At 51.8% G+C, this 26923-nt stretch overlaps 1 protein-coding gene across 2 annotated transcripts in view; it reads left to right on the forward strand.

Moving 5' to 3' along the window:
• The window catches only part of Kcnh1 (potassium voltage-gated channel subfamily H member 1), a 261141-nt gene that overhangs the window by 173080 nt on the left and 61138 nt on the right, over nt 1-26923 (forward strand). For both annotated transcript variants that reach the window (XM_060364945.1, XM_060364946.1), the window contains exons 8-9: nt 6813-7012; nt 12390-12642. In XM_060364945.1, coding sequence (XP_060220928.1) covers nt 6813-7012; nt 12390-12642 — 453 coding nt within the window. The remainder of the gene's footprint in view (nt 1-6812; nt 7013-12389; nt 12643-26923) is intronic.

Here is a 26923-nt window from a genome sequence, read left to right on the forward strand (position 1 = left end):
ACCCAATCACTGTGATATCCGGATTCCAGCGGTCAGGGAGAGGGTGAGTCTTCTGAGTCTTCTTCAGCTCTATCTTAGTTTTGAGAGGTTGGAGGGAAAGTCCAGGTTCTGTGAGAGCTGTCATTGGAAGGTGTGCGTGGAGATCCTGTTTAAACGCTTCAGAAGTGCTCTGAGTGGCCTTGGTAATTAGCCTCTCCCTGGCTCACTGGCGCAACCTCAGCGTGAGGCAGGGTGTGGGCCTGCGGGCCTTCCTGGCAGCTACCCTTCGGCATGTGCCCTGTCACCAAGGGCCCACCCGGGACCCAGGACTCAGCCGGCAGGGGATGAACCCTTGCAGCCGGTTTGACCACCTTAGTTCCTTGAGGCAGTACTTGCCTGTGGGAGTTGTTTCTTTGGTCTGCAGAGCTGTTAAAACGCTAGTTAGCAAAATGGTGCGGTGTAGGTTGGTGAGTTATAATACTGTGGGCACCATCGTCCCGTTCGGCAGTGGCTGAAATGACCTTCTGTCTCCGCTGAGAACCGTGCTTGCTAAGTGCCATTCCCCAGTGTGGTGGAGTCTGAGGTAGACAGGCTTTGTGCTATATTTAGCATGGTGTTAGGCAAGCATTCAGGGCTTTCTTGCTGAAATAGGGGAATAGGTGTATTTTATAGTCTCCACCTTGAGAGTCACTTTCTGACCTGGGCAGCAGCGGGGCAGGTGGAGATGTGAGAGGCCAAAGCTGGCAGGAAACCTGGAGCTGGACATAGCCAAGGCCACCGGAGTCGGGCTCACGGGGTGTTGCCTGCGATGGGGTTCTGACTCCATCCTGTCCAGTGGAGTGAAGTTAGCTGAGGCCCTGTCTATGCCCAGGGTCTTCCCTCTGATGATCTGTCTTCCCGCTTGGCATGACCATTGCTCTCAGTTCACCAGTGAAACAGCGGGCTCATGTGTACAAGGCAGAGCTTCTTAGACTTAGCACACTCCAAGCTGCCTGAAAAGTCCAAGAAAGCACCATCCTGAGCCTTAATTCAGAGACCCAGTAGCTCTGGGATGGGAGCAAATGTCTGCATTCTTCCCATAGACCTGGGTAATATGGCTCTGCTGGTCCATTTGAACGCACACAAGCTAACCTCTTAGAGACGACCTTTCAGTCATTTATCTACAGCATTTATTACGCTGCTACTGAATGCAGAGGAGAAGCCCCTAAAATGACTGTAATTTCTGCAAACCAGAGAGTATATGTGAAGAAAAGTACAGGCCAGCATGCCGCTGGAAGGCAGATAGATTATAGCCAGGACCCACGGGGCAGGCTCTGGGCGTGAGGGACAGCTATGAACACTGGGAAGTTCAGAAATGATTACTGAGGGTAATTGTGGAACAGGTATTGCTCCGGCATTTGCCTTGCATAGTCACTGATGTTATCATCATGAACAGGGAAACTCTACTAGTTCCTTTTCTTATCACTGCGACAAAACTCTTGATAAGCAGCAGCTTGGGGAGGAAGGCTTTATCCTGGCTTACAGTTTGAGGGGTTGCAGTCCACCGTGGTGGGGACACGGTGGCGGCAGGAGCCTGAGGCATCTGTGCCGCACCTGCAGCAAGCGGGGCGGCATATAACTCCTCCCGGTGCCCACCGACCCAGCTCTTCCAACAACGCTCTCCTGGCTTCCACAGCCTTCCCTAATGGAAGTGTTCAAACATGTGAGTCCATGGGAAACATTCTCATGTGACTCAGAGATGGCCAGGAAAGGCCACTTCTCCTCAGAGCCCACTATGGTCCCTGGACTGGGTTGCCTCTCAGGAGTAGGAACAACACAGCTGAATACTCAGTGTTGGTTGAATTAAAATCCAGGATGATTTGGTTTCTGAGGCATCATTACCAGGTCCGTAGACAGACAATCCTGCCGTTAACTGCAGTTCAATGCCGAACGGGTCTGGCGTCCTGCCGCAGGTACTTATGGACATTAGCCTATTTATTAAAATTAAAACTGAGCCAGGTGTGTGATGTACAGTAGCCATCATGGCATTTGAGAGACTGAGCCAGGGATCATATGCTCGAGGACAGCCTAATTTATACAGTGCATTTCAGGGTGGCCGCAGTAAGCCCCTCTTCTCTCAGTAGTTAGGAACCCCATAATGTATGAAGGCATTTCAAGAGGGCAGTGGCTGCCATAGGTCAGCAGTGGGCCTGAGACTCAGAGGCAGAGCCTCTGTACTCTACTCCTGGGCGATCTCCTCTCCGTCAGATAAACCTGCTGGCAGCCAGTGAGCAGTTCCTTCCTTCCTTCCTTCCTCAGGACTGCTACTCATTTATGCAGATACTGAGATTTACAGATAGGATTCTGCCCTTTTCCCAAACTAGAAGGAAAATGTTGATGATTATTAATATTTAATATTGATTTATCTTTTAGCTAAACAGCAGTTATTCTTAAACCAGCTGTATACCCAAATCACCACACAGAGACTAGGATTTATGTAATTAACCTAGAGCACAATGCTGGGCATCAATTACTCCATCCTAAACTTCCAAGCCCTCATAGCTTCCTCCCATTCAGACATTATCCTTGCTTCTTAGTCATATCTTGGGTCCAGTTCATCTCTCCTGGTGTTTCCAGGTCCTCTCCTCTCAGATCTCTCCTCCCACTCATTTCTTTCTCCTCTGCTCTGGACCAGGATGTCCCACCCTATTCTCTCCATTGCTCAGCATTGGCTGGTTGTTTTATTGACAACACAGAGAACAAATGGTGGCATGTTTACACAAACTCGAGACAGGTGATGCTTACAATAAGCATCACAATGCATTGTCCAGATTGAAACCAGATAGTGGGGTAGAGAAATCAGGATTTTAATGAACAAGGGTAAATGTATACATTCCACAAGAACACCATACCAGCAGGAACAGAAGCAATGTCAGTAGCCAAGACAGAAGACAGCGTTAGCAAAACCAGATGTGGTCTGACCGGTAACTAAACCGTAGCTCAGACACTGGAACCCACTGTCCCCAGTTGGTGGCACTGGTTTGGAGGTTTAAGAGGCGTGGCCTTTGGGAGGATGATGTCACTGGAGGTGGAGCTTTGAGAGTTTATGGCGTGTGGCTCCAGCCGCCATGCCTGCCTGCTGTCATGCCTCCTGCCATGATGGGGTTGGCCTCTTATCCTCTGGACCCATGGGCACAAACTCTCCATTCTTTAAACTGCCTCAGCCACAGTGTGTTATCACTGCAATAGAAAGGTAGATGGTCCAGAAGAATTGCTGTTCTGTGGAGCAGGTTACGTGAAGGAGCAAGTCTGGCTCCCAGGCCTCTCTCTCTCTCTCTCTCTCTCTCTCTCTCTCTCTCTCTCTCCCATCCCCATTCTGTTCATACTCTTCAGCCCTTCTGTATTCAGAAGTGTTTTCCCCCTGATGAGCAGGATGGTGGTTTCATTAAATGAGAAAATTATGTAACAGGAATCTTCTGGGAAAATGAAATGAAGTAAAAATAGGCAGCTATCAGGTGTTCTTACTGTGTGCTTTCTCGTGGTACTAGGATCCTTGGGGTGGAAGGGTGGCCGAGGCTGGGGTGGGGAGAAGAGGCAGGAGGAAGAGGGAGAACAAAGGGGTGCATCGTGAAAATTTGCCTCAGCAGGTAAGCAGATCTTCCCTCTGACTGCTGAGAATTACTCCAGAAGAGGCCATAGGTGACGAGGCCAAGCCTAGGGCTCAGAACATAGCATTCATGTCCCCACACTTTGACAACATGTTCTGAAAGAAAACAGGAAGCTAGCATGTTACACAGAACACCACAGAGCAGGTCAGATACCTTAATCCAAAACTGTGTGTTCTCCAACAGTGACCCAACCAGGTGACCAGCCCTGAACTCCCAGCTGACAACTCCCACCAGGTCACATAAAACTCGGCATCCATTTTCTGGGCCCTGTGCTAACATGGGTAGCAGCTAAGGGTTTCCTTCTGTTTCTGATATGGAAGACTGACAAGCATTCACACAAATGAGGATCAGAAGGCAAGCAGGCAGGAGGGGACTTGAAGGCACATGTCCCTTCTTCCTTTACAAAAAGTGAGAGGAGACGGTGCACTTTTCAGCCCCCAGGGGGGGCGGGGTGGGGTAATTTTTGCTCCTTTCCTGGCCTCAGGCTCCAAGCTTTTCCCTCCCATGCTTTCCTGTCCTTAGTTTGTTTCCTAAGCCTTAAATTGAGAGGGTGGTTGTGGTGGTGTCTGTGCAGAGGAAGAGGCCTCCTCAGCTAAAGGGCTGTTTACAGAGCAGTAATGTGGATGCACCTTACCAGCCCCTGGTGAGGGAAGCGCCAACCCCAGCAGGCCACACATTTATGCCTCGTCTGTGAAAAGAGAATCTAGGTGAAGAAAAGGGGGTGGTTGCTGGGGGAAAGGGCATGGCTGTGCAGGGGTTCCAGGAGGAAGCACCGAATGGTTCCGTGTTCTGAACATGGATGTACTGTGTGCCGCAGCAGGACGGACGAGCCATGTGCTCCATGGCGGTTTCCCGTGTTCTCGCTATAGAAGGTGTGACAAGGAGGAAAACTAAGCCAAAGGTGTCTGGAATCCATCCCCTGTCTTCACAATGCCGCGTGATATCTACCTATTTCCAAATAAAGTGTTTCCCTTTTCAGGGGAAGGAAAGCATAATATTTATATACACAACAATATATAAACAAACAAGCTGTGCTAAATGTAAGAAACCAGAAGAAAAAGAATACAAAAGAAAAATAGATGAATTAATAACATCAAAGCTAAAACCTTCTTGCTACAAATGATACTGTAAAGTAGTGAAATGTTATCACATCAGCGTGAGGACTTCCGCCTGGCTCCCTGGCACCTGCCTGCTGTGGTAGTGTCTGTAGTCTCCGTGCTAGGAAGGCAGAGACAGGGATCTCTGGGGCTTGGCATCTGTCTAGTCATTCGAGCCAAATCAGTGAGCTCTAGGCTCAGTGAGAGACCCTGTCCCCCAAACAGGCTGGCAAGGTTTCTCTGTAGGTAAAGGCCCCTACTGCGCAGCAGGAAAACCTGGCATCAGACCTCAGGGTGGGCATGAGGAAGGAGAGAAGTGACCCCAAAGGTTAGCTTTTGACCTTCCCACACCCATACACAAGATGAAAGCTTTTTACATGTGTCGAGTGATGAGGATGTCGGACATTGACCTCTGAACCCACGGATGTACACACCCTCATTTGGAAAAAGAAAAAGGAAGAAGTTAAGGTAGCCCGTATGAGGCGTGAAAGTATCTGTAAAACACAGGTGTGCTAAGGAGCATCCAGGGTGTAAAAAGACAAAGCAAACACATAAAAAGTAGACAGAACTTGAGGGGTTATTTGTCCAGAAGACACACCGTGGCCACCAAGCACTTGGGGGTGTGCCCAGTGGTATCAGCCTTTGCGCAAAGATAGTAAACTCCACACTGAAGCCTCGGTCCATGTTTGCAATCATCTCTGTTGCTGTAACAACGGACTTGACAAAGGCCACTTAGAAGAGAAATGGGTTCATCTTGGCCTCCGGACCACACGCCATCACTGTTTGAAGTCAAGGCAGGAGCTTCAGACAGCTGGCTGTGTCGTATCCACAGTCCGGAGCAGAGAGAATGGACGCCCACAAACACGCGCACTGGCTGTGCTAACGTGAACTTCTCTGCTCCTCCACAGCCTTGGCTCCCCTGCCTAGGGAATAGTGCTGCCCTCCTTGGACTTCACACAACAGTTAGTTTAAAAGAACCTCATAGAGACATCCTCACAGGCCAAGCTGACTAGACAGATTATGATATCATGTTGTTTGTTGTTGTTGTTAGCTTTAGACAGGTCTCATTGTATAGCCCTGGCTGGCCTGGAACTCGCTACACAAGCCAGGTTATCTTAGAATTCATAGATCCACCTCCCCCCCCCCCATGCTGGATTAAGGCCACCACCCCAACTATTTTTATATTTTAGTTATGTATGGACGTGTGTGTGTGTGTGCGTGCGTGCAGCTGCCTGTGGAGATCAGAAGAGGGCACCGGATGCCCTGGTTCTGGAGTTTTGGGATGTTGTGAACAATCCTACAGGAGGGAATGGAACCAGGGTCCTCAGAGAGCGGTGTGCCCTCTGAACTGCTGAGCCATCTCTCTAGAACCAGGAGAAAACAGCTGGGCATTGTCAGCAAGTTAAACACAGTCACATATGACCGCAGTGTCAGTCCCGGCACATGCCAGGTTGAATGACATGTGTGTTCACTCAGATACCCACCCGCAAGTGCTCACAGTGCTTCATAAGCACAACAGCCAAAAAGTAAAAAAGGAAAGATGGAGTCAGAAATGCCCGTTAGCTGATGCATAGGCAGATGAAGTGTGGACAGTCTGCATGATGGGGCAAGGAAGAGAAGGAAATGCCGGGAATGTGAAGGAAGCTGTCACAGAGACACTCTGTATGGTTTACAGAAAACGTCTAGCATGTGTGAGTTTGCAGAGACCGAAAGTGAGTGAGTGTGGTAGGGGAGACGGGAGAGCATGGAGAAGGACTGGCAGCGGATTGCTCTTTTGAGGACACGAGAATGTTCACAACTCTGAAAGCAGGTTTTAAAATGGTGAGTTCTACCCTTCTGAAGAGCATACACATGTGTCTTAGGGTTTCTGTTGATGAGCTAAAACACCATGTCCAAAATCTTGGGGACAGCACACACATTGGTCTTCGTTGCCTCCTGCTCCAGACTCTTTGGCTTGAGGTGTGAGGCTCCCCGAGGTCTGGACTCTCTAGCAGGGAGCACAGCTCCAGCCATGGGCCTTCTCTGAGGGGTTGTGCGCTCCAGAGTTTGGCTCACAGCACTCAGCGCGCCGTTTCTTGTTTGTCTCCAGCTCTTCTGTACGCCACCATCTTTGGGAACGTGACAACCATTTTCCAGCAGATGTACGCCAACACCAACAGGTACCACGAGATGCTCAACAGCGTCCGGGACTTCCTGAAGCTCTACCAGGTGCCCAAAGGGCTGAGCGAGCGCGTCATGGACTACATCGTGTCCACCTGGTCCATGTCCCGAGGCATCGACACGGAGAAGGTGAGGGGGGGCGGCTCAGCCTTCCCCGGTGGCCGGGGTCAGGGAGGGGCACGTGGTGCCGGGGCTTCCGGCGGCCTCTCTGCTGTCTTTACTGGGGACCAGAAATGAAGAGCCATCGTTTAAGCACGGAGAGGCACAGCGTGTCTCCTGGAGTGACGGGAGCAGAGGTCCACTGCCTCAGGGTTGAAAAGGCGAAGACCCTGGACTGGAGGGCTGTTTCCTTTGCCCCAGCTTCCCAGGTGGACCTATGCTTGACAGTCTTGTCTTTAGGCCACTGACCACCATCGTTGGCCTGTGATGGACAAGGTCAGTAATTACCCTGGTGAGAGCGTGCCTGACAGGTGCAGGCAGCACTGACACAAGTCTGTGCGACACAGAGAGCGAGTACCCGACCTTCCCACGCCTCCTCTCAGCTCTCACAGTTGCATTCTTGCAGGTTCACATCAGTAAAGCGTAGAAAGAGCAGTACGGAGGTGCAGAGGGTTTATTTATGGGTTATCTTTGTTCCCCCACTCCTCTGATTCTGCTCCCCTCAATGCCATGACCATCTCTCCACTCCGGGCGTGCTGGTGGCAAAAATACCCCTGGACACGTTGAAATCCAGGTTGGTCCGGCTTTGGGATCCGCCAGCCACATTCCTGTCTCAGCAGCTCACAACCTGTGGTTTATGACCCTTTGGGTGGTTAAATGACCCTTTCACAGGAGTCAAGTAAGACCATGGGAACATACAGATATTTACATAACAGTAGCAAAATTACAGTTATGAAGGAGCAACAAAAGTGATTTTACGGCTGGGGTCACCCCAGCATGAGGAGCTGATTAAGGGTCACAGCACCAGGAAGGTTGAGAACCGCTACTGCATTTGAACAGACACAGGAGCACTGGCAGTCTTAAGGAAATGCGCCGTTCTGTAGCCTCTCTACTCTACAGGCCCATTGCTTTGGGTCTGTCTGTCTGTGAGTTGTGATAAACCTCCACAGCACCAGCTATCAATATTGGAGCATGCACTGAGAACAAGCATTTTGCCAGGTGCAGTGGTGCAGACTTGTGGTGGAGGGAGGACAGCTGTGAGCCTCAGCCAGCCTGGGCTACGTGGCAAACACAGAAGCAGAAAGACCCAGTGAAAGTTTGCGTTACTGTTGTCCACTGTGCCTGTGTGGCTTCACTCCCCCCTGGGGAAGGTGTGGCCGGAAGCTCTGTCGAAGGGGAAGGAGGACCAGGCCTGGTTCATTGCTTTTGCTTCCCCTGGCCTGGGGGACACCAGGATCTGGACCCGGTTTTCACCTGGTTCCAAAACTTGTCCTTTTTCATTATTTTCCGCCTTTTGTCTTTTTAAAACTACATTTTACTGTGTACGTGTGAATGTGCGTGCATGTTTGTGTGTTTATGTGTGCTGTGTCATGTTCTTCCCTACCATGTGGGTCGGGTTGGATTCAGGTCCTCAAACTTGGCTTTAATGCCACTGAGCCATCCATCCCGCAGGCTCTGCCTCTTCCAGATGGAAGGCGTGCTCCAGGAGAAGGCTGAGGCTCACGCTTCCTGGATGGGCGGGGCGTGGGCTGGCTCTGCCTGGCTCCCGGCACTGCCTGCTCTCTGCCCCAGCTGCGCCCCTTGTCTCTGCCCAGCACTGGCAACAATCCCTGCTCTGGGTTCCTGGCAGCTGATGGGGCAGAAAGAACTTTGATCTCTGCCCTGGAGCTCCTTTTTCCCAGGCACCGGAATGGCTCTGTAGATACCGATCTCTGGGAAAAGCCCTACCCTGTCCCCGTCCCTTCCGGGATGGGTGGAGGAACTGTGTGGGACACTGCACCATCAGCACTGCTTCCCGCCCTGCTCACCTCCTGGAGGGCTTTGGGATCTACCCCAGTTCCTGGTCCATGCCCTGGCATCTCACAGTGGAGCCCAGCCTCGGGAAGGAGGAGGAGAGAGCCAACCCTGCAGTCCCTGCTTGCCTCCACCCCCCAGTACCTAACCAGTGACCTTGAGCACATCATGTGCCTGTCCTGCCCCAGGTCCCACGTCACCATCAGAGGCATATTGAAGTAAGAGGACCCTTAAGACCACATGGCCTGTGGCCTTTGGGCTAGCCATAACCCCCTGGTCCATGAAAGCTCTGTAGAATGACATTAAATAAGGGTGCACAAGTGCCCAGGCACCAGACACTTCGACACAAACAGCATGGGAAAGTTCACACAGTCCCACACAGGGAAAGGGAGACTTGGCACAGGAGCTAAGCGTCGTTCAGGTTCACACAGGTGGTACACGCTGAAAGCAGGACGGAGTCCAGAGTCTCAATCTCGAGCTGCAATGCACAGCGAGGCCTCTCTACAGCCACAACTTGAAAGAGTGTCATTTCAAAGCCAGGCAGTGGAGGCGGCAGCCATGGGAGGCATGTGTGCCCTCAGGGAGAGGGTGCGGTACCCTCCCGCCTGCCCTGGTGTAGAGTCTGCAGACGGGAAGGCTGTGGAGATGCTGCACAGCCCAGAGTCGGCCGTTGCTCCTCTGCAGCCAGCCTCCCCCCAGCTCCAGCCTCTCCATGGGCTTTGGAATCAGTGTCCTGAAAACGGAAGTCCTGGCCCAGGCCTCATTCAGGAGCCTAACTGAGGGAGGCGAATATTGAAATGTGAACTCAGCAGGAGAACTAACCTTGCTTCTGCTTTGGGGCACTGTTGGACGTGACACGTGTGTCCCCACCCCTGCAATCCGCACGGAGAAAACACTTTTGCAGCTGTCTTGTTTGTCATGATCTCTTGGCTTAGGCTTTGTGCCTCCACACTCCTCCATCCATTCTCTGCTCTCCGAGAGAGACACTCGCCCCTGGCCACCTTACAACCCAGAACAGAAATGCAGGGTCACCAGAGAGAGGGTTGTGTCTCAGACATGCAACTTCCCTTAGCTTTAGAGTCAGTGCTGGTCGTCTGTACTCTGCAGGAGAAATGAGGCACGGAGTAGGTAAGGCTTTCACGGAAGAAGTCACTCTGTTTTCAGTCATGTGACCTCTTCCACTGCTCCATCTTCATGTGCACACCGAAGGTAGGACTGAAGCCATCTGAGGCAAGAACTGAGGGAGGGGGCCTGTGGAGAAGCCCCAGAGGCAGAGGCGAGTGGCTGGCGTGAGACGGGAACGGGGCTGGAAGGTTCCCAGCAGCACAGGAAGTAGCCACTGAATGGTCATGCTCTATTCTGCGACCCCTACCTGGGTCACGGAACAGAATAGGAAAAATGATTTTAAAAATAGCCCCCATTTCTCCAGAAAAGTCCCCCAGAAGGTGTCCTGTTGTGTTCCCTGATGCTTCCTGTAGAAAGCTGTGCAGTGGTTTCTTGCTGATACTCTGTCCACAGAAGTGTTTCTTGCTCTGAAAATCTGGGAAAGTTTTCAATTATTTAGAGGAACGAGATCCACATGGCCTGCAGTTCCTCATGTGTTTTTTTAGATGGTGCAAGTCAGGGATGGGGACCCGGCTCAGATGGCGGAGTGGTGGTCTGGCACTGTAGGCTGGCTGTGGGCAGGAACGCCGCAAGTGAAATGGCAGCCCATTGGCTTTGCACAGCTGCCTGGCGTAGGGTTGGTGAGGCGTTACCTAGGCTCCAATGCCAAGCTGCCTAGTGTGAAAGCCCAAATCTGCCATTTCCTGGCTGGAAACCTTGGGGCTTCCCCGTTCTCAGCTTTCTCATCTGAACTGATGTAACTAAAAGCACAGCCCAGACTTTCTGTGGGGACCAAGTTAGCAGACACACAGCAAGCTTTCAAATGTAAAGGCATGGTTCTCTGTCCTTCATGTCCTCCTCATCGTCCTCAGCAATTGCTACTACAGTTTATTTCTTTTGCTTGTCATTTGCCTTTCCCTGATAGACAGAAAATTCCATAAGGGAAGGGATCTTTGTCTAGATGTTTTTTAACTACTGGACCTTAGAGCCTAGAATGGTACCTGGAACACTATGGACACTTGGCAAACAAATACTAACCAGATTGGTAACTCGCTGAGCCATGCCTGCCAGACAGCAAGCATAATCAGGAAAATGTGACTTTACGTATCTCATTTTTGTAAAGTATATTCATTCTTTGAAGATTAATACGTCCACATGATATTTTTTTATCTTATCTATATCAACTACCTCCTTTTAACTGTCTCTGGGCTCCACTAACCTGTCTCTATCAACTTCATGTCTGTTGTCGTCATCATTGTCATCATCATCACCACCACCATCGTCATTACCATCATCACCACCATCATCCATCACCACCACCTTCATCCATTACCACCACCTTCATCCATCACCACCACCTTCATCATCATCCCACTGAGTCTAACTAATAATGACCACGTATAAATGGGTGGTGATGCCATTCCCCAGGGCATGGGCTACCTACCAATGCCGCACCCCCATAGAAGAGTGCATCTCCTTTCCCCAGCATCCGTCAAGTGCCAGTAGCTCCTTGTCTAAGGGTTGGGGTCTCAGGAACCCTCTCACATCTGTGCTGGAATTTTTACTTGGCTTGATTGTGGACAGTTCTCATGGAAATGCATCTCCTTGAGGACCATCCCGTATTCACGCCGTCAGCAAGCCATGCCTGCTGTGTAGTCAGAGCACAGACTCTAGTCTGATGTGTTATGTGTTTTGTATCTGTTAACCAAATCTGTGTATTTCCAGATGCCAGAAGAGAGTATTTAGTACATTCTCAGCATAAACAAATGACAAATATTTAAAGGGGTAGATAGACTGATTGCCTTGTTCATGTATTGTGTGCATGTCAAAATGTCGTGCTCTACCCCTTATATAAATACAAGTGTGTGTGTGTGTGTGTAAAATGATTTCCTTGTTTGTGCTTGTAATCTGAACATGGCTACTTCTTGCTGGCTACACCAAACCAGCCCAGTCCCCGCATCCCTCATCTTTTCTTTTGACTCTTCTGTTGCCACCCAGGGTGAGAGCTCTCTAATCCCACTCTGGATTCTCAGCTGACATCAGTCCACCAGTTTGTGTTCCTGGCCTGGAGGCTCAGTGTTTTCTCTGTGGGGTGTCTTCTAGGCCTCCCCCTGACCTGGTGGACTGTTGCCCAGAACACTGAGCCTTCGTGTTTGCTCTCCTGCTGGAATGTTCTATGTCCACAAGGTCCATTCTTGACACATTCTACAGCTGTCTGTTCAAATGCCATATCCTCAGAGGCCTTTCTTATGCCTAATACACTCCTAGCCCTGATTTTCAGACCTGTGCCCAGAGCTTTCAGCATACTGGTCTAGAATCCAGGCACTGCCTGTTTCCCCGAGGGCACTCACACACGGGAGTTCGGTCTGGCCTCGTGGGGGCTGCCGCATGCCTGGGAGAGAAGGAGGCTGTGGAAAGGACCTCACCTGTCTCTCCCTTGTCTGGCCAGGTCCTGCAGGTCTGCCCCAAGGACATGCGAGCTGACATCTGTGTGCACCTGAATCGCAGAGTGTTCAAGGAGCACCCTGCCTTCCGGCTGGCCAGCGATGGCTGCCTGCGGGCCTTGGCCATGGAGTTCCAGACGGTGCACTGCGCCCCAGGGGACCTCATCTGTCACGCTGGGGAGAGTGTGGACAGCCTCTGCTTCGTGGTCTCAGGCTCCCTGGAGGTGATCCAGGATGACGAGGTGGTGGCCATCCTAGGTACGTGCTGCACTCTTGCTGTCATGCTTGGGGTCTGTCTTGGTCACTGACAGCCTCATTTAACCAGAGGCCACTCCTTGGGCGGGCTCGTCTCCAGCAGATGTCGGAGTCTTCATCCGTCCAGCAGATGTTGGAGTGCCCATTTAGACCAACTGACGATTAAGGCATTGGGGTCATCTTCTCAAAGGGCTGCAGGCTACTGGAAGAGATGAACAGATAATCGTGTGGAACATATCAGAGGGGCCATCTGATTCGGGACTCACGTAGGAAGGCTTCTTAGATACAATGATACCCAAGAAGAAGCCAAAAAATTGAAAACGAGTTAGCACAGAGCAGGGGGAAAACTGGAATCCAAAAAGAGATGGGTCAGCCCATGTGACGGAGACAGGCGTGGTTCACGAAGGTGATGTGGGTGGCAGGAGTATGGGAAGGGGCACAGTGGGAGAGGCAGCCTGTGCTGGACCATAGGCTCCAGGAACCACATTAAAGGATGTAGATTTTGCTTGGTCAGGGAGGAGGGGTGAGCAGTGGTGAACTGAGAGCGGGCACTGTCAGGTTTTAAGGTTAGCAGGTGGAGGTTGAGCGCAGTGGGCAGGGAAGCAGGTTAGAGACGGGATATCCAGGTGCTTAGTGAACTAAGGAGAGGGCGGATGAAGAGAAGAACATCACTGTGAGGCATGTGCAAAAGAGAACCAAAAGGATCCAGAGTGAGTTTGCTGTTGGGAGATGGAGGGGTCCCTGGGAATGATAGCATTTCTCATGTGAGAACAGGGAGACTATTGAGCACACACAGAAACTAGAATCGTGGGAGGAAGAACAGGGACAAGATGGCATCTGGGAGGCTGACCATCAGTGGCCTTGGAGAAACTTCCTGAGACAGCTGTGGGGGAGCTCCTCAATGGACACATTTGTAAGGGACAGACGAGCGGTCACCAGCCGAGCCACCATGTGTGGGCCTCTGCTTGGAGCCCAGTACTGTGCAGATGGACCCTCCTTCAGCCCTCGCAGTAGTCCTGGGAAATGAATGAATGCCTTCAAGGTGGCTGAGGCCCCTGGAGTCCCATCCAGCAACCTCTGACTTCTCTCTGGCCTGTACCTGTCTTCTTCCTCTCTGTTCTGCCCAGCATTCAGACTGGCAGAATGCTGGAGTCCTGTGCACGCTGTGGGTGGGTGTTTAGGCTCAGTGTGTGATCGACTTCTCAGAAACGGAGGCGGGTGAGATGTAGTTACAGCAATGTCCGAGTGAAGAGGTCAGCATGTGGAGGTGGACGAGATCTTTACAGATATTTTGCTCCTGTCTGATCTGGAAGTACCTGAGACACGGCTTCCTTGTTCCTAGGGCCCCTTGCTGACTTGGCCCCTTGCTGCATTGTGCTCAGGGTAACCCAGGGTGGTTCCCAGTCCTTCAGCATGTGCTGGAAAATGGTGAGGTCGCCTATTGACTCTGAGTCCGGCTAGTGTGTCTTGCCCACTGGGTACTGTGGTGCCCGACAGCTTAGTCCTTGCTGTCCCTCACTCCCTCCTCTCAGAGAAGTGAGGTTGTGGGCCAGACACTGGAACGGTAAAGACATTGCTGGAGGGTATCTGAAGGAGGGGTTCTTACCTCTGCCTTTAAATTCAGCAGTGAGGGCATCGAGTTAGCCAGGATTCTCACACAGGATTCTCACACAGCTAAGAGCCATTGCAGAGCAATCCTCTGAATTGGATTTAAGGTAACCCTTTTCCTGTAGGCATCTTACACAGTTTCCACAAAGTTCACTCATTATTTTCCCTTCCAGGAAATGCACTGTGAGGCCCAGCACTGTCCGCCTCTGTAGTCCTGATGAGGAATTTTTAATGCTCTGCCACAGACACCCGAACTGTAAGGTGATAGCCTGGAGGAGAGATGGGAAGGGCAAAGACCATGCCTGCCCCCCGCCCCCACACAAAGGCTTCTGACAAGGCGGCAGCCTCCTAGCCTGGCTGATTTGACTGTTAACTGTTTCTCCAAATCTAGCCCTCTGGGCATCCTGCCTGCTCCAGTTAGCAGTGCGTTTGGGCTTCAAAGATAGCTCAGCAGCTTTAGATTAGAAGTGTTAGTTGTTCTCAAGATGTCCAGGCTAGAAAAAGCTTTCTCTATGCTTCCCAAGAGCCGGATTGAGACCCCAAAGTAGGTCCAGGCTCCAGATCCTAAGTAACTGGCCAAGAAACTCTTGTTCTATAAAAGGACATGACAAGTTCTTTGAGTCAACCTGTCCTCTGGGCCGAGAGGCACACAGCATTCCAGGCTGTTTGTTCCTGGGAGGTGTACACTTGGGCCTTTTACAACATTTATTTCTCCTTAGAATAACTTTCGCTTGTTGAGCTGCAGTCCCCTTCTACAGACGGCTTGAGCATCACGTGGGCCTAGACCTCCGTTGTCCTCTGTTGCCTGTTCATTTATTCTCACCCAGAGTTGTTGAACAGGTACTCTCACCAGCAGGGTGCTGCAGCAGAGAAAACCTCACCCCAGCCCTGAGCTGAGCCCGAGCCACCCTGCAGACGCTGCCGCTCCGCACAGTGACGGCTGCTGTTCCTCATGGTGACGGCCACTGTTCTGTACAGTGACGGCTGCCATTCTGCATGGTGACGACCGCTGTTCCGTACAGTGACGGCTGCCGCTCTGCACGGTGACGGCCGCTGTTCTGTACAGTGATGGCTGCCGCTCTGCACGGTGATGGCCTCTGTTCCGCACGGTGACGGCTGCCATTCTGCACAGTGACGGCCGCTGTTCCGCACAGTGACAGCTGCCGCTCTGCACCGTGACCGTTACAAGGAAAGGAAGGTGCTTCTCTGGGGCCTGTGGGACAACTAGCGACTGGGCAGTGCTGTGTGCGGGTTCTCCGCTAGGGAAGGGAAGTGTGCCAATGCGCCAGCAGGAGGCTGTGGGCCACGGCCCAGGCCCCGGTCCCCCTTACAGTCCACCTACCCACAGCCTGCAATTCGGTTCCTCCCTCCAGTCCCACAACCACCCTCTGTTCAACTTTAGTGCAGAATCCAAGAACAAGGAGAAGGGTCAGTATTCGTGACTGCATGGGCACGTAGCATGGGCACAAAATAGAATCCCTCCTCACAAAACCTTTGCAGACTTCCTGTGCAGCAGCCACAGTGTAAAATGCCGATTGCCGTGTGGCGAGCACAGGGTGACATGGAAAGCTCAGCACTCGCCTCACTGTAGGAAATGCAGCCTAACGTTTTCTGCTGGAGGTCTGTTCTCTCTCACTAACAAGTGTGACTTAGTAGATGGGTTTCTGGAGACAATCAAAGGTTGCAGTTAGGAAGTGTGGTCCCACGAGCCATGGCAGCCTCTCTGACTGAAAGCACACTGTCCTGTGAACAGTACTCATGGTGGTATTCTCTTACGATCCCTCCTCTGCCTTAACTTTGCTATGACATCCTCCTTATTTCCCTCCGTAATTCTCGTAGAAATAGCCTACTGGCTTCTCAAGTTTAAGTATTTTTGCTTTTCATATGTGCATTTTTTCCTTACATTCATTTATTTATAATTTATAATGTCCTTAAATTCATTTATTTATAATTTAAACCATTCCTCCTCTTTCATTAAACCCCTCGCTCTTGTCACTGCTCATGTCAAACGTCCCCTTCGTGGCCTTTCACTGTTGCTGTTACATGTGAACAAACGAACATGTAGAAATACAACCTGCTGAGCCCGCTTAGTGATGCCTGCCCACATGCATTTCTTGGTATTTGATAACCAATCAACGGCTCATTCCTGGCAAAAACAAATTCCCCCTCTCTCAGCAGTTACTAATTGCCTGTAGCTCTTTATTTTTTATTTCTTGGAGAATGTCGTAAGTGAGCTCTGTACTCTCTCCCGCCACAGTGCACGATCACTTCCTTATCATTACTGTTCCATAGATAGAGGAGCACATGCGTGTCCAGTCTAAGGAGTCCGTTCACCCTTGCTGGTCTGTACACACGTCCAGGGCTGACCTGGGCTTGCTCAGCCTGTAGCATGTGCGGCTTACTCACCAGAGCTGCGTGTTTGGTTTTGTTTGTTTTGTGTGTGGTGGAGGCATGTTTGGTGGCGTGCCTGTAGGTCAGAGCTGTTCTGTCCCTCCACCGTGGGTCCTCTTGGTGGTCCAGCCCAGGCTGCCAGACTTGGTCACATGTTCCTTCATCTGCCCATCGCCTTGTCTCTCATTAGTCTTAAGGGAAGCTCTTTCATCGCAGTGGAATGAACAGGGACACACTGGTTTCCGCCAGCTGTTGTGCTGGCATCTGCATGTACACATGCTGCTCTGTGACCGAGAGCTGCAGCTAGAGCCCCAGTGGGGCGCAGACATGCTAATTATCGCCCTGCATTTCTGTCTCACGGCTGCAGCATTTGTAGGATCTCCTTTCACTGGGCCTAAATCCATTGTATGGGTTTTGCATCTCAATACTTTATTTACATTTTTAAAATTAATTTAATCTCTCACATGTTACAGCTCAACCACTGTTTCCTGGTTCTCCCTCTGCCTCCCACCTCTTCCATCACCTCCTCTCCCTCTACCCACTCCTCCTCAGTTTCCCTTCAGAAAAGGGCAGGCTCCCCCAAGGATATTAACTAAACGTGGCAATATCCAGTTGCAATAAAGTTACGTTCCTCCCCTCATATTAAGGCTGGATGTGACAACCCACAGTAGAAGGACAAGTGTCCCCAAAGCACGCAAAAGCATCAAACAGCCACTGCTCCCTCTGATAAGAGCAGCACAAAACCACCAAGTTTCACAACGGTAACAGCCACAGAGGGCCTAGTTTCGAGCCGGCTCCCTGATTGTTGCTTCACTCTCAGTGAGCCCCTGTGGGGCCGCGATTGTTGAGTCTGTGGTTTTTCCTGTGGTGTCCTTGACGCTCCTGTAATCCTGAGAGGCTGGTGACAAGGAGCCCCCACAGGGCGTATGTGGGTCTCCCTGGGAGGGGAAACAGGGTAGATATTGGGGGTGGGTAAAAGATGGAGAGCCAGAGACTGGGACAGACAATGGAATTGGAGGGAAATTCTGGGGCAAGGTAGGAACCTAGTGCAGTGAAAACTCCCAGGAATCTATTAGGGTGACCCCAGCTAAGATTCCTGGTGATGGGTGATGCAGAGCCTGACCCGCCAGCTCTGTCACCAGCCAGGACTCCCAGTGCAGGGCTTGGGACACCAACCCAACCACACAACCTTCGGCTTAATTTACAGTTTCCTCATGGATTGTCCTGTTTGTTTTGTTTTGTAATTCTAATAGGCAAGACAGAAGACTTCCAGCCAGGCTGTATCTCTTAGCAAGAAGGAGACACACCTGTGGCCTCAAAGGAGTTTCCCTAAACTGGCTGCATCTTTGAGGCCTCCTCCCAGGGTCCACTAAGCCTATGAACTGTACTACCTACCTCATGTCTAAGCCTCAGGCCCTTTGACCCTGTCTCTCTGGCATCAGGCACATAGCCCTGGAAGGTACCCAGAGGCTGTTTACTGGTTGGAATGGAGTTGAGAGCAGGCAGAGGGACTGGAGAGGGAGTTTGTCTGTGATGCCAGGGGTCCCTGGGTAGCCATACTGCAAAATAAATAAGCAGAGAAATGAGAGAATGATAACAACAGCACAGGCTGAAAAAGAAGCGCCTCATGACCCAGGGTAAGCACCTGGACACCCTCCTGTAGGGACGAGGGGTCCACACGGAGTCTTTGACAGGGAGTGGCATAAAAATGTTGATTCCAAATGTGCAGAGGCATGGAGAGGAGCCAGGAGGGATGCCTGGAGGAAGGGGGGTGGGGTGGACAGTGGGTGGGAAGGGAAGCTCAGAGGCGGCAGAGCAGTGCTGACAGGTGTGGGGGGAGCGGAGCTGGAGTGTGAGCAGGGCTGAGGGAAGAAGAAAAAGAAGGAAGACTGTGGAAGAGCAGAGGAGATGGGCACAGAGCCGCTTGCAGCTGCACAGTTCAGTCTCTGATGGCCCTGAGCCTGCTCCAGGACAGGCTTGGGAAAGGCCAGGGAAGGCACCATCTTTTCTCAGCACTGTCCCCTTGACCGCCACCTGAGGATGGCTTGGAGGTCCTCTCTAAGCAAGCAGCTTAGTGCTTGCTCACAGAGCAGCTTTGAGAGGTGCCTTCCACAGCTGCTGAGCTGGAAGGCCACCCTGCCCGTCTGGATGAGGAGCTGCTCTGAGCCACTGTTCTAGGTTGGACATTTAGCAGCATCTGCCTTCATAGCAGACTGCAGTGGTGTTCTCCTCCGGGCACAGAGAAAGCCTTTGTCTTGGAGGATGGTTGTGTTGAACTGAGACAAATACTTAGTGACAGCCAGCACAGGTGACTCATTAGCTCTCCTGGAGCAAGTAAATGTTCACAGAGGAGGCAGAGCCAAACTGAGCTTGGGAGGCCTGTAGGAGGGTGATAGGCTGGGCTTCTAGAGGCGCTGGGGGGCATGTGTGTGGAGCTGGGGGTGTGCGTGGCGTTGGGGGGCTTGTGCGTGGCACTGGCCTGCGGGTGCCATAAGGTCAGGGTTTCCTACGTCAGCCTGCGTGAGGCTTTGCTACGCTGCAGCGACTCAGAACCACCAAGCTTTGTCATTTCACCTGTGCTTTCACAGCTTCCATCTTAGCTGTCAGAACCACCAAGCTTTGTCATTTCACCTGTGCTTTCACAGCTTCTGTCTTAGCTGTGGAGTAGAGGGAGGTGCTGAGCATGGAGAAGGAAATGAGACAGGAGCCCCTAGGCAGGGGCCTCTTAAGAACTTCGCTTCAACCACGTGAAGTTGCTCAGTTTTTTACATTTTTGAACCCACTAATGCATAGGAAAAATCTCCCTAGTGATTGACAGACAAGGCCGTGAGGTCTCTTCCTTGATGGTGGCTGGGAAGATGGAGTTGGAAGCAGTCAGATGAGGTTGGGCATGGGTCAGCCGTGGGGAGGGGCCTTTGTGGTGGGTCCCCAAATCCTGCACCTGAGCTGGAACCAAGAGCCCCAAAAGACAGGGGTAAGATACGGGACCTGCCAGATCCAGCAAGGCTGGCAAGGATGGCACTGTGTCGTCGTGAGAAATCAGACACCGGCAAGTGACATATGACATCATTAGAGAGAGATGTGGGAACTGTTAGGTCACTGTGGCTCATGACAGAGACAGGGCGTGTTATGGTACACTCAGAAAAAAAATAGAGAAGGCCCGCCAGGGACATTTGAATTACATAAAAACAATGAATAATTATTAGCCTGGGCTTTCTCCAAAGATCGCGTAAGACAGAACTTGAGGGAAATTATTCATTCATTAGAATTCAGTTCTAACTGGATATCCATATTTTTATTTGCAAAATCTGCCAAACTTAGTTGGGAGGTGCAGGTTGGCAAGCCCTCAGGAAGAGGGGTACCTGGTTAGTTTTTGGTCAGCTAGACACAGCCAGAGTTACCAGCGGGAGGGACCTCAGCTGAGAAAAGGCCTGCAAGCAAGTCTACGGGTCATTAACGTGGGGGCAGCCAGGGGAGGTGGTCCTGGATGAGTGAGAAAGCCAGCCCCGAAAGCCAGGAGAGCAAGCTGGTAAGCAGTGTTGCTCCCTGGCCTCCGCTTTGGTTCCTGCTTCTGTGTCCTGCCTGCAGCAACTGCCCTGAACCCCACCTTCTCCCCTCCCCTGCCCCCCAGCTAGACTGGGAACACATGGAAACATCAGTAAGAAAAAGCGTTTCCTAGATAAAGCATTTATCGGCAAAGCTGGTTTTGGTCAGTGTTTTACAGAAAACAAGCTAGGCTAGAGAGACAGTCATGTTGTAAACGTTAATACTAGAATGGAGGAGGGAAAAGTGGAGGCTAGAGGGGCATTCTGACGTCTGGGAAGAGGGAGAGAAAGAAGTACAAACACTGAGACGCGACGTGGGAAGAAGAGGCCTGGAAGCAGGAAGTGCCAGGCTTCCACTGGATGTCTGTCTAGGCCCCCAGGATAGTAGAGGAGGTTCAGCCAGCGTTGCCTGGAAAGGTGGGTCTGGAGCCGGGATGTGAACATGGGTCAGAAAGGCAGGTTTCACACTAGAATTTTGAGAGTTAACAAAAAGAAATATAAACTAGAAGAGAGAAAGAAAAGCCATTTGCAAAACTTAGGAGCCTTTTCTTAAATAACCAAGCACTTGAGAGCATATTTAGAGAAATGGGGTGTAGCCTTTCAGAATGCTCATAAAGAGTTTAAATGATGTTGGAAATTCTTGTGAGAAGTAAACTATTATTTGACCATGCTGTGACTGATCCCAGTGATGTGGAGAGAAGTTTCCAGAGCTGGTGTCCAGGGCATCCTCTCCAGCAAGCAGGGTTGGTGTTCATGAGACAGAAGGAGACACTCATTCTCTTTCAGGATCTGTCTGGCTTTCAGGCTATCTCTCCAAGAGTGCATGCTGGTCTGGAGGGGTGGCTCGGGCGGTAAAGTACTTGTGTAAGCATGAGAGCCTGTGATCCTAGAGCTGAAGAGGCGAGGACAGGAGGACGCTGAGCCTTCTGGTCAGGGGCTACAGGCTCCAGGTGGCTCTGCCTCAAAAACGAGGCAGAAAGCAATAGAGGAGTACACTAGACGTGACCTCTGGTCTCTGCGACATGCAAACACACATGCGTGCATACATATGTCCTCATATACCAAACACACACACATGCACACAAATAAATAATAAATAAACACATGATATTTTCAAGATGATAGTTTACAGTGTTCTTCAAGTCTGTCTTGAGAAAGCTAGTGCCAGTTGACTTTCCCAGACGCTGCTAGGATAGAATTTTTAAACACAATTGTTTTTAAATGCCTTGGCAGCGGCCCTTCTGCCTTTTTACTGTCAAGTCAGGAGAAAATGGCATGTCTCTGCATGAGCCATCATCCCTCCCCCTAACTGTCCTTGGCCAGACAGTGAGGACCTTTGCTTATATGACAGCCTCAACAAGATAAATGCTCTGTAGTTTGGAGATAGAGAAGCTTCCCAGGGTCCCTGGGGGCCAGGGCAAGGGAAGCCGGCCCGTGCTGCTCTTCCCTCTCTGTGGGGCATCCCTGTGGTGAACCCGGCGCACAGTTGCGTCTTTGTCCATGCTCAGCATTTGTGGGGAGCTGTGCTCAAGGGTCCCCAGACCCTAACCAAGTGTCAGCATTCACCTGGCTGCCCCATCAGCCAGTTATGCTAAGTCTACGCTCCTGGAGCCATGATGTGAATCACCTAGAACTTCAAAACACAAAGTGTTTCTGTCAGGTGATGCCCACGTCATGTGACTGAGAGAGGGTGGTGATCTTTTCTAATTCTACTTCTGCTTCAGCAATTTAAAAAAAAATTGGTTGCAGTCCCTGAAGACATGGGAAGTTAGATAAACTATAATTGACCTTTCTAAATGAAATTCCTGTAACTGCATTGTCCAGGCAAAGGACTCAGTTACCTCAAGTCAGTTAGGGCAATTCTAGGATACAGAGATAGTTTACTGGTATGTAAAATGTTTCAAATACTGTAAGTAAAGAAAGTATAATGAACGCTGTGTATGTGGTAACATTACCTACATAAAAATGCTTAGAAAGAAGATGGAAGACAAGCCAAGATCTCAACAAAAGTTTCCTGGGTGGTGACCATCATTTTATAATTTTCCACAATGCACTTTTCTTCCTTTATAGTCAGACAGGGAAATGAAGCGAGTTTTAAGTTCCCATCTTCAAGGACCCTGTAACACCCCCCCCCCAGCTCCTGTGGAGTCCCAGGGTCTGTGTGCTTGTGGGTACACCCCTCAGCTAGCATAATTTTATCTAACTGCTGCTGCGGCGAGCAGAAGCTGGTCTGAGCTCTGCTCTCACTGAACCCTTCAGTGGTCAGGGATGCAGCCTTCTTCACGCTCAAGCGTCACTGCGTGAGGAAGGCTGGGACTCATGGGTGAAGGCTGCGTGCTTTTATCTTACGGTGCTCTCGTCTTCCACACCCCTCCTTCTGCCTGCCGTTCCCACGCAGAGGGCAACTCCTAACATGCATCACTTTTATTTCATGTTTGTAAATTTGCCTGTAGACTTTCAGCTTGGCAGAAAGCGGAAACCCAGGGAACTGTGGGAGCATTTCTGAGCAGGTCAGGAAGTTGGGCTGACAAGGCGGCTGCTGACCCTTGGGTTCTGGTGCCTGTCACCTGCCTAAGTCATCCAGCCCAGGGCATCTCTGGCCTTTCATCTCCCCGACTCTGTCTCTCACCCACCTTTGCAGTGATTTGTTTATTCCACCAGCATCATGTATGGTGGTGGGGTAGAGACACAGGAGCAAACAAACAGAACAGTCAAATGGAGCCCACTCTCATTAGTATAGACGTGTAAGTGTGTACAGGGCTGAGAGCAATAGTAGAGCCAAGAACAGGATGCTGTGGGGATTCACACAACAGGCTTCCAAGCCAGGGCAGCCACAGAGAGTAAAGGAGGGCTTCCTGACAGAGGGGCCGAGTGCCACCAGGTTCAGTAGTTCTGGGGCTGGGCTAGGGGGTCAGAGGGTAGGAAGGGGTGGGGACAGCGTCTGCAGTGAGGTCAGCACTGGCCAGGGGTAGGAGCCACATCCAGAAGAGCAGTCCAGTTCACAGACTTGATGGGCCTTTTGCCCGTTTAGATGACCTTGAATGGAGCAGAAATGGAGAGCCAGGGGCGACTTTACACAAAGGAGGACAGAATTGCACTTGTGCTTAGAAAAGGTATCCAGGCAGCTGTTTGGAAAACGAATTAAGAGCCAAGGTCAGAGGCAGGGGACCAGCAAGGAGACGCTAGGAGGTGAGAGTCATCTGACGTGATTTCACAGATGTTTAGATGAGGGAAAACAGCCAAGAGACAGTGGTAGATGAAGCGACCGGAAGCTGATCACTCGCTGTTGACGGCATCAGCAGAGCGGGTGTCAGGGTGAGAGTCTAGAAAGGTCACTGACTCGCCCTGGAGGAGAACCATTCCCGCCTCAGATCAGGCCTGGGCTTGGAGTGTCCAGTGGAGCATTCTCGAGAGGGACCAGGTTGATGTACCCCACATCTCTGCAGTCCAGATGCACAGCCACAGGGCACAAAACACTGGGATTGACAGCTAAGGCAAGGAGAATGGCCAAGGTAGCAGAATGTCACAGAGGCTGGGCTGAGGACAGACACCGGCATCCAGCAATTGCAAATGCCACAGAGAAAGTGTTACTGGACAGAGATGCCATGGTCTGTAAGAGCACCAATGTTTTATGGCCAGAATGCCACATATATGTTGTGCTATATATGTGCGCACATGAACACAGACACGCGCATGCACATACACATACATACACACACACACACACACACACACACACACACACACACGCCACCTTTTAAAAATTCCTGAGCTGGACGTCAGTAGCACACACCTTTAATCTCAGTGCTCAGGAGGCAGAGGCAGGTGGATCTCTGTGAGCCTGCAGCCAGACTGGTCTACATACCCAGTTCTAGGACAGCCAGAGTTACATGGAGGGACCTGATCTCGAAATACAATAAAATAAAAATTGAGCCACATATGAACGGCATGTCATGTTGAGGACTAGTGAGTGTGATGTAGACTGACCGCAGAGGGTTGTGGTTGGCTGTGGTGAGACAGGTGTGTGTCCTGTGAGAGCCTGGGCTGGAGAGGAGGGTGGGGAGGGAGGCTCAGGTGCCCGGGGAAGTGCCTGGGTCTGCGCAGTTATAGTGGAGAAGACTGCAGCAAGGCAGCCAACAAGGCATTCATACCCTGTCTTCTTACCGTGAAAACACCTCACAGAAACAACTTAGAGGTGAAGGAAGGGCTTGTTTGCGCTCACAGTTAGAAAGGAGACAGTCCCTGTGGCGGGCGGTCACGGTGGCAGGGTCCCGGGGCAGCTGGACACCCACAGCCAGGAGGGTGAGAAGCACAGAGCTGGCTTTCTCCTACCTTGCTGTTTGTCGAGCCCATCACGTCTGTCTAGCTTCTGTGTGGGCAGCTCGCTACCTTCTCCATGAGGTCTCCCGAGTCCTGCCCGCTCCTCCCCACATCTTGATGTCACTTGTGTTGCAATGATTTCGTTGCTGTCTAAGATATACATGTGTGAGTTTCTTCTTCTTTCATTGTAAACTCCTTGACCCCAGAAATGACCTCCACCATTTCCTCCAGCTCCGGGGGGTGATGGAAAGGATTGCTGACCCACAAAAGACAAGGCCAGTTACTGTTTGGGGAGCCATTTGCAGAGGCGGAAGGAGGTAGACCCACCCTCAGGAAGTCAAGCCGAAAGCTCTCAGGGAAAGGCCGTCACCAGCTGCCTGCGTAGGTTTCACTGATCACAGTAGTGCCGGCCGCTAACTTAGAGATAGGTGAGGAGGGTCGTCACTGTGGCTCCTTTGAACCGGCTGGAAAGAGGGCTGCTCTCCCACAAAGGCTGCAATGACAGCAAACTTCTAGAAGCAAATGCCCTTGGGGAAGTAGAAGAGTCAGACCTGTCCCTAGAGCCACGGTCACCTGGGCATGTCCAGTCTCAACACGTCAAGAGCCAGTGAAGGAGGGCCCAGCTTTTCCGGCTCAGAGAGGCCAGTGGCGCCTGTCTGTCCCTGCTGTGTGCTCCCATTCTGTAAGCAGTGGCACGTGGGACAGAGGCCGTGATCTCTGTAGCCACACTTACTTGTGCCTTGAACATGAGACAGGCTTTGCAGCTTTCCTGTACAAGATGTCAGCGCTTGGCTTCGTCACTCTGCCTTGCAGCCTCAGGCAGGCTTGAGGACGTGTGGAGGAGCTCGGGAGTGACCCGGAGTAGCAGGTGGCTGTGGCCCTCTGGGAGGAAGCACAAAGCCGGGGCTGGTGCCACACAGTAGGTTCTGGGTGGTCCTGCTCTCCAACCACAGTCACAGTGGGCAGAGTAGCCTGGCAATGTGGCCAAGGGACCGGCTCATGTGGCTGGAGCTTGGGCTTTCGGACTGGGTAGCAGGTGAGGAGATGCCCCAGGACACCGGCCCACAGCGCTCAGTGCCCGGATTCTCTCCTGGCACAAGGATCCCCAGTGGTTGAAGAGACAGGTGCAGCTGCCCTGGTGGGAGCTCCGAGTGCCAGGCCAGCAGGCTTGGAGCACCCCTTCTCCTGTAGTTCCTGGGGGCACAGGGGCAGCTCCAGGGCACCGGCTTGATTCCTCTCAGTAGGGTGGTGCCCGGGCCTCCTGCCCGCAGGTCCTTCAGCCCTTCCGGCTGGGCATGCTGGCTGAGCACTTCCTGGTGTATCTGAGTCTGAAATGGCTAGTGGTTCTAACAACAGAGGCGCTAGCTTTGGACGTGCTGCACTGGTATGGGCTATTCTGTGAGCAGTCTTTAAAGGAACGTGTCATTGGGAGTTATGGGAGCAGCCAGGCCTCCCCCCCCCATACCTACTGGCCTGCCAGATTCACCTGTGTGAGCGAGCTGGACCTGCTGGGTTCCAGTCACAACCCCTTCCCTGCAACGGGTCAACACGAAGGAAGGCTGTTTGCTTCCAGGGCCCTACCCCAAGCACTTCCTGAATCCGCCCTGCAGCGCCTTTGCCTCAGCCCTTCACCATGCCAGCTGCCTGCAGGGTCTCCGTTCCTGCTGTGCTGTGAAGAACTCTGGAACTTGGGGAGAGCATGGGGTGGAGCATTACTGCAGCCTTGTTGGCTGGTTCTGACAAGAGACATGCTGTCACTCCACCTCCTCCTGCCCCCCAGCTCAGAACACCTGCCTGCAGCCTGAGAGCCCAGGGAGTCCTCCGGCCTGAGAGCCCAGGGAGTCCTCCGGCCTGAGAGCCCAGGAAGACCTCCGGCCTGGGAACCCAGGGAGACCTCCGGCCTGGGAACCCAGGGAGTCTCAGGCAACCCTTCATTGTTCGCCACCCTGCACCCAGTCGCTAGGCTGCTTGACGTTTGCGGTGCACTGGGGGCCTTCTGTTCTTGAGGGTGTGGTCACGTCACGCTCACAGCTAGAATGTGTGCCGTGTCTGTCCTGGCTTCCGTCTCTTGGTCTTTGAAAGTCTCCTCCCGGCCGTTTGTGTCACACTGACGAGGCTGTCAAAGCCTGCTTTGCTCAGCTTTCATGAGTTATCCGGGTCTTAAAACTCCCATGTGCTAGAGGCGCCCAGGGTTTGTTTGAGACTCAAGGAGTCCTGCGTAGCACATGCTTACCTCGTCCTCAGCACCCCTACACCAAGGTGGCTGCCTTCCAGGGACGTGATTAGACATCGTGGAGCTTGGGGTGGGAAGCTAGTCCATGTCATGACAATAGCAAGACTCCGGCCCTATGGAAAGCTTCTCAGGGTGAGGCGCTGCTGTCTCCCGGGCACTTGATTCATGTGCATGCCACACAGCGTGG

The sequence above is a fragment of the Meriones unguiculatus genome, chromosome 11 (assembly GCF_030254825.1).
Source record: "Meriones unguiculatus strain TT.TT164.6M chromosome 11, Bangor_MerUng_6.1, whole genome shotgun sequence".
NCBI lineage: Eukaryota > Metazoa > Chordata > Mammalia > Rodentia > Muridae > Meriones > Meriones unguiculatus.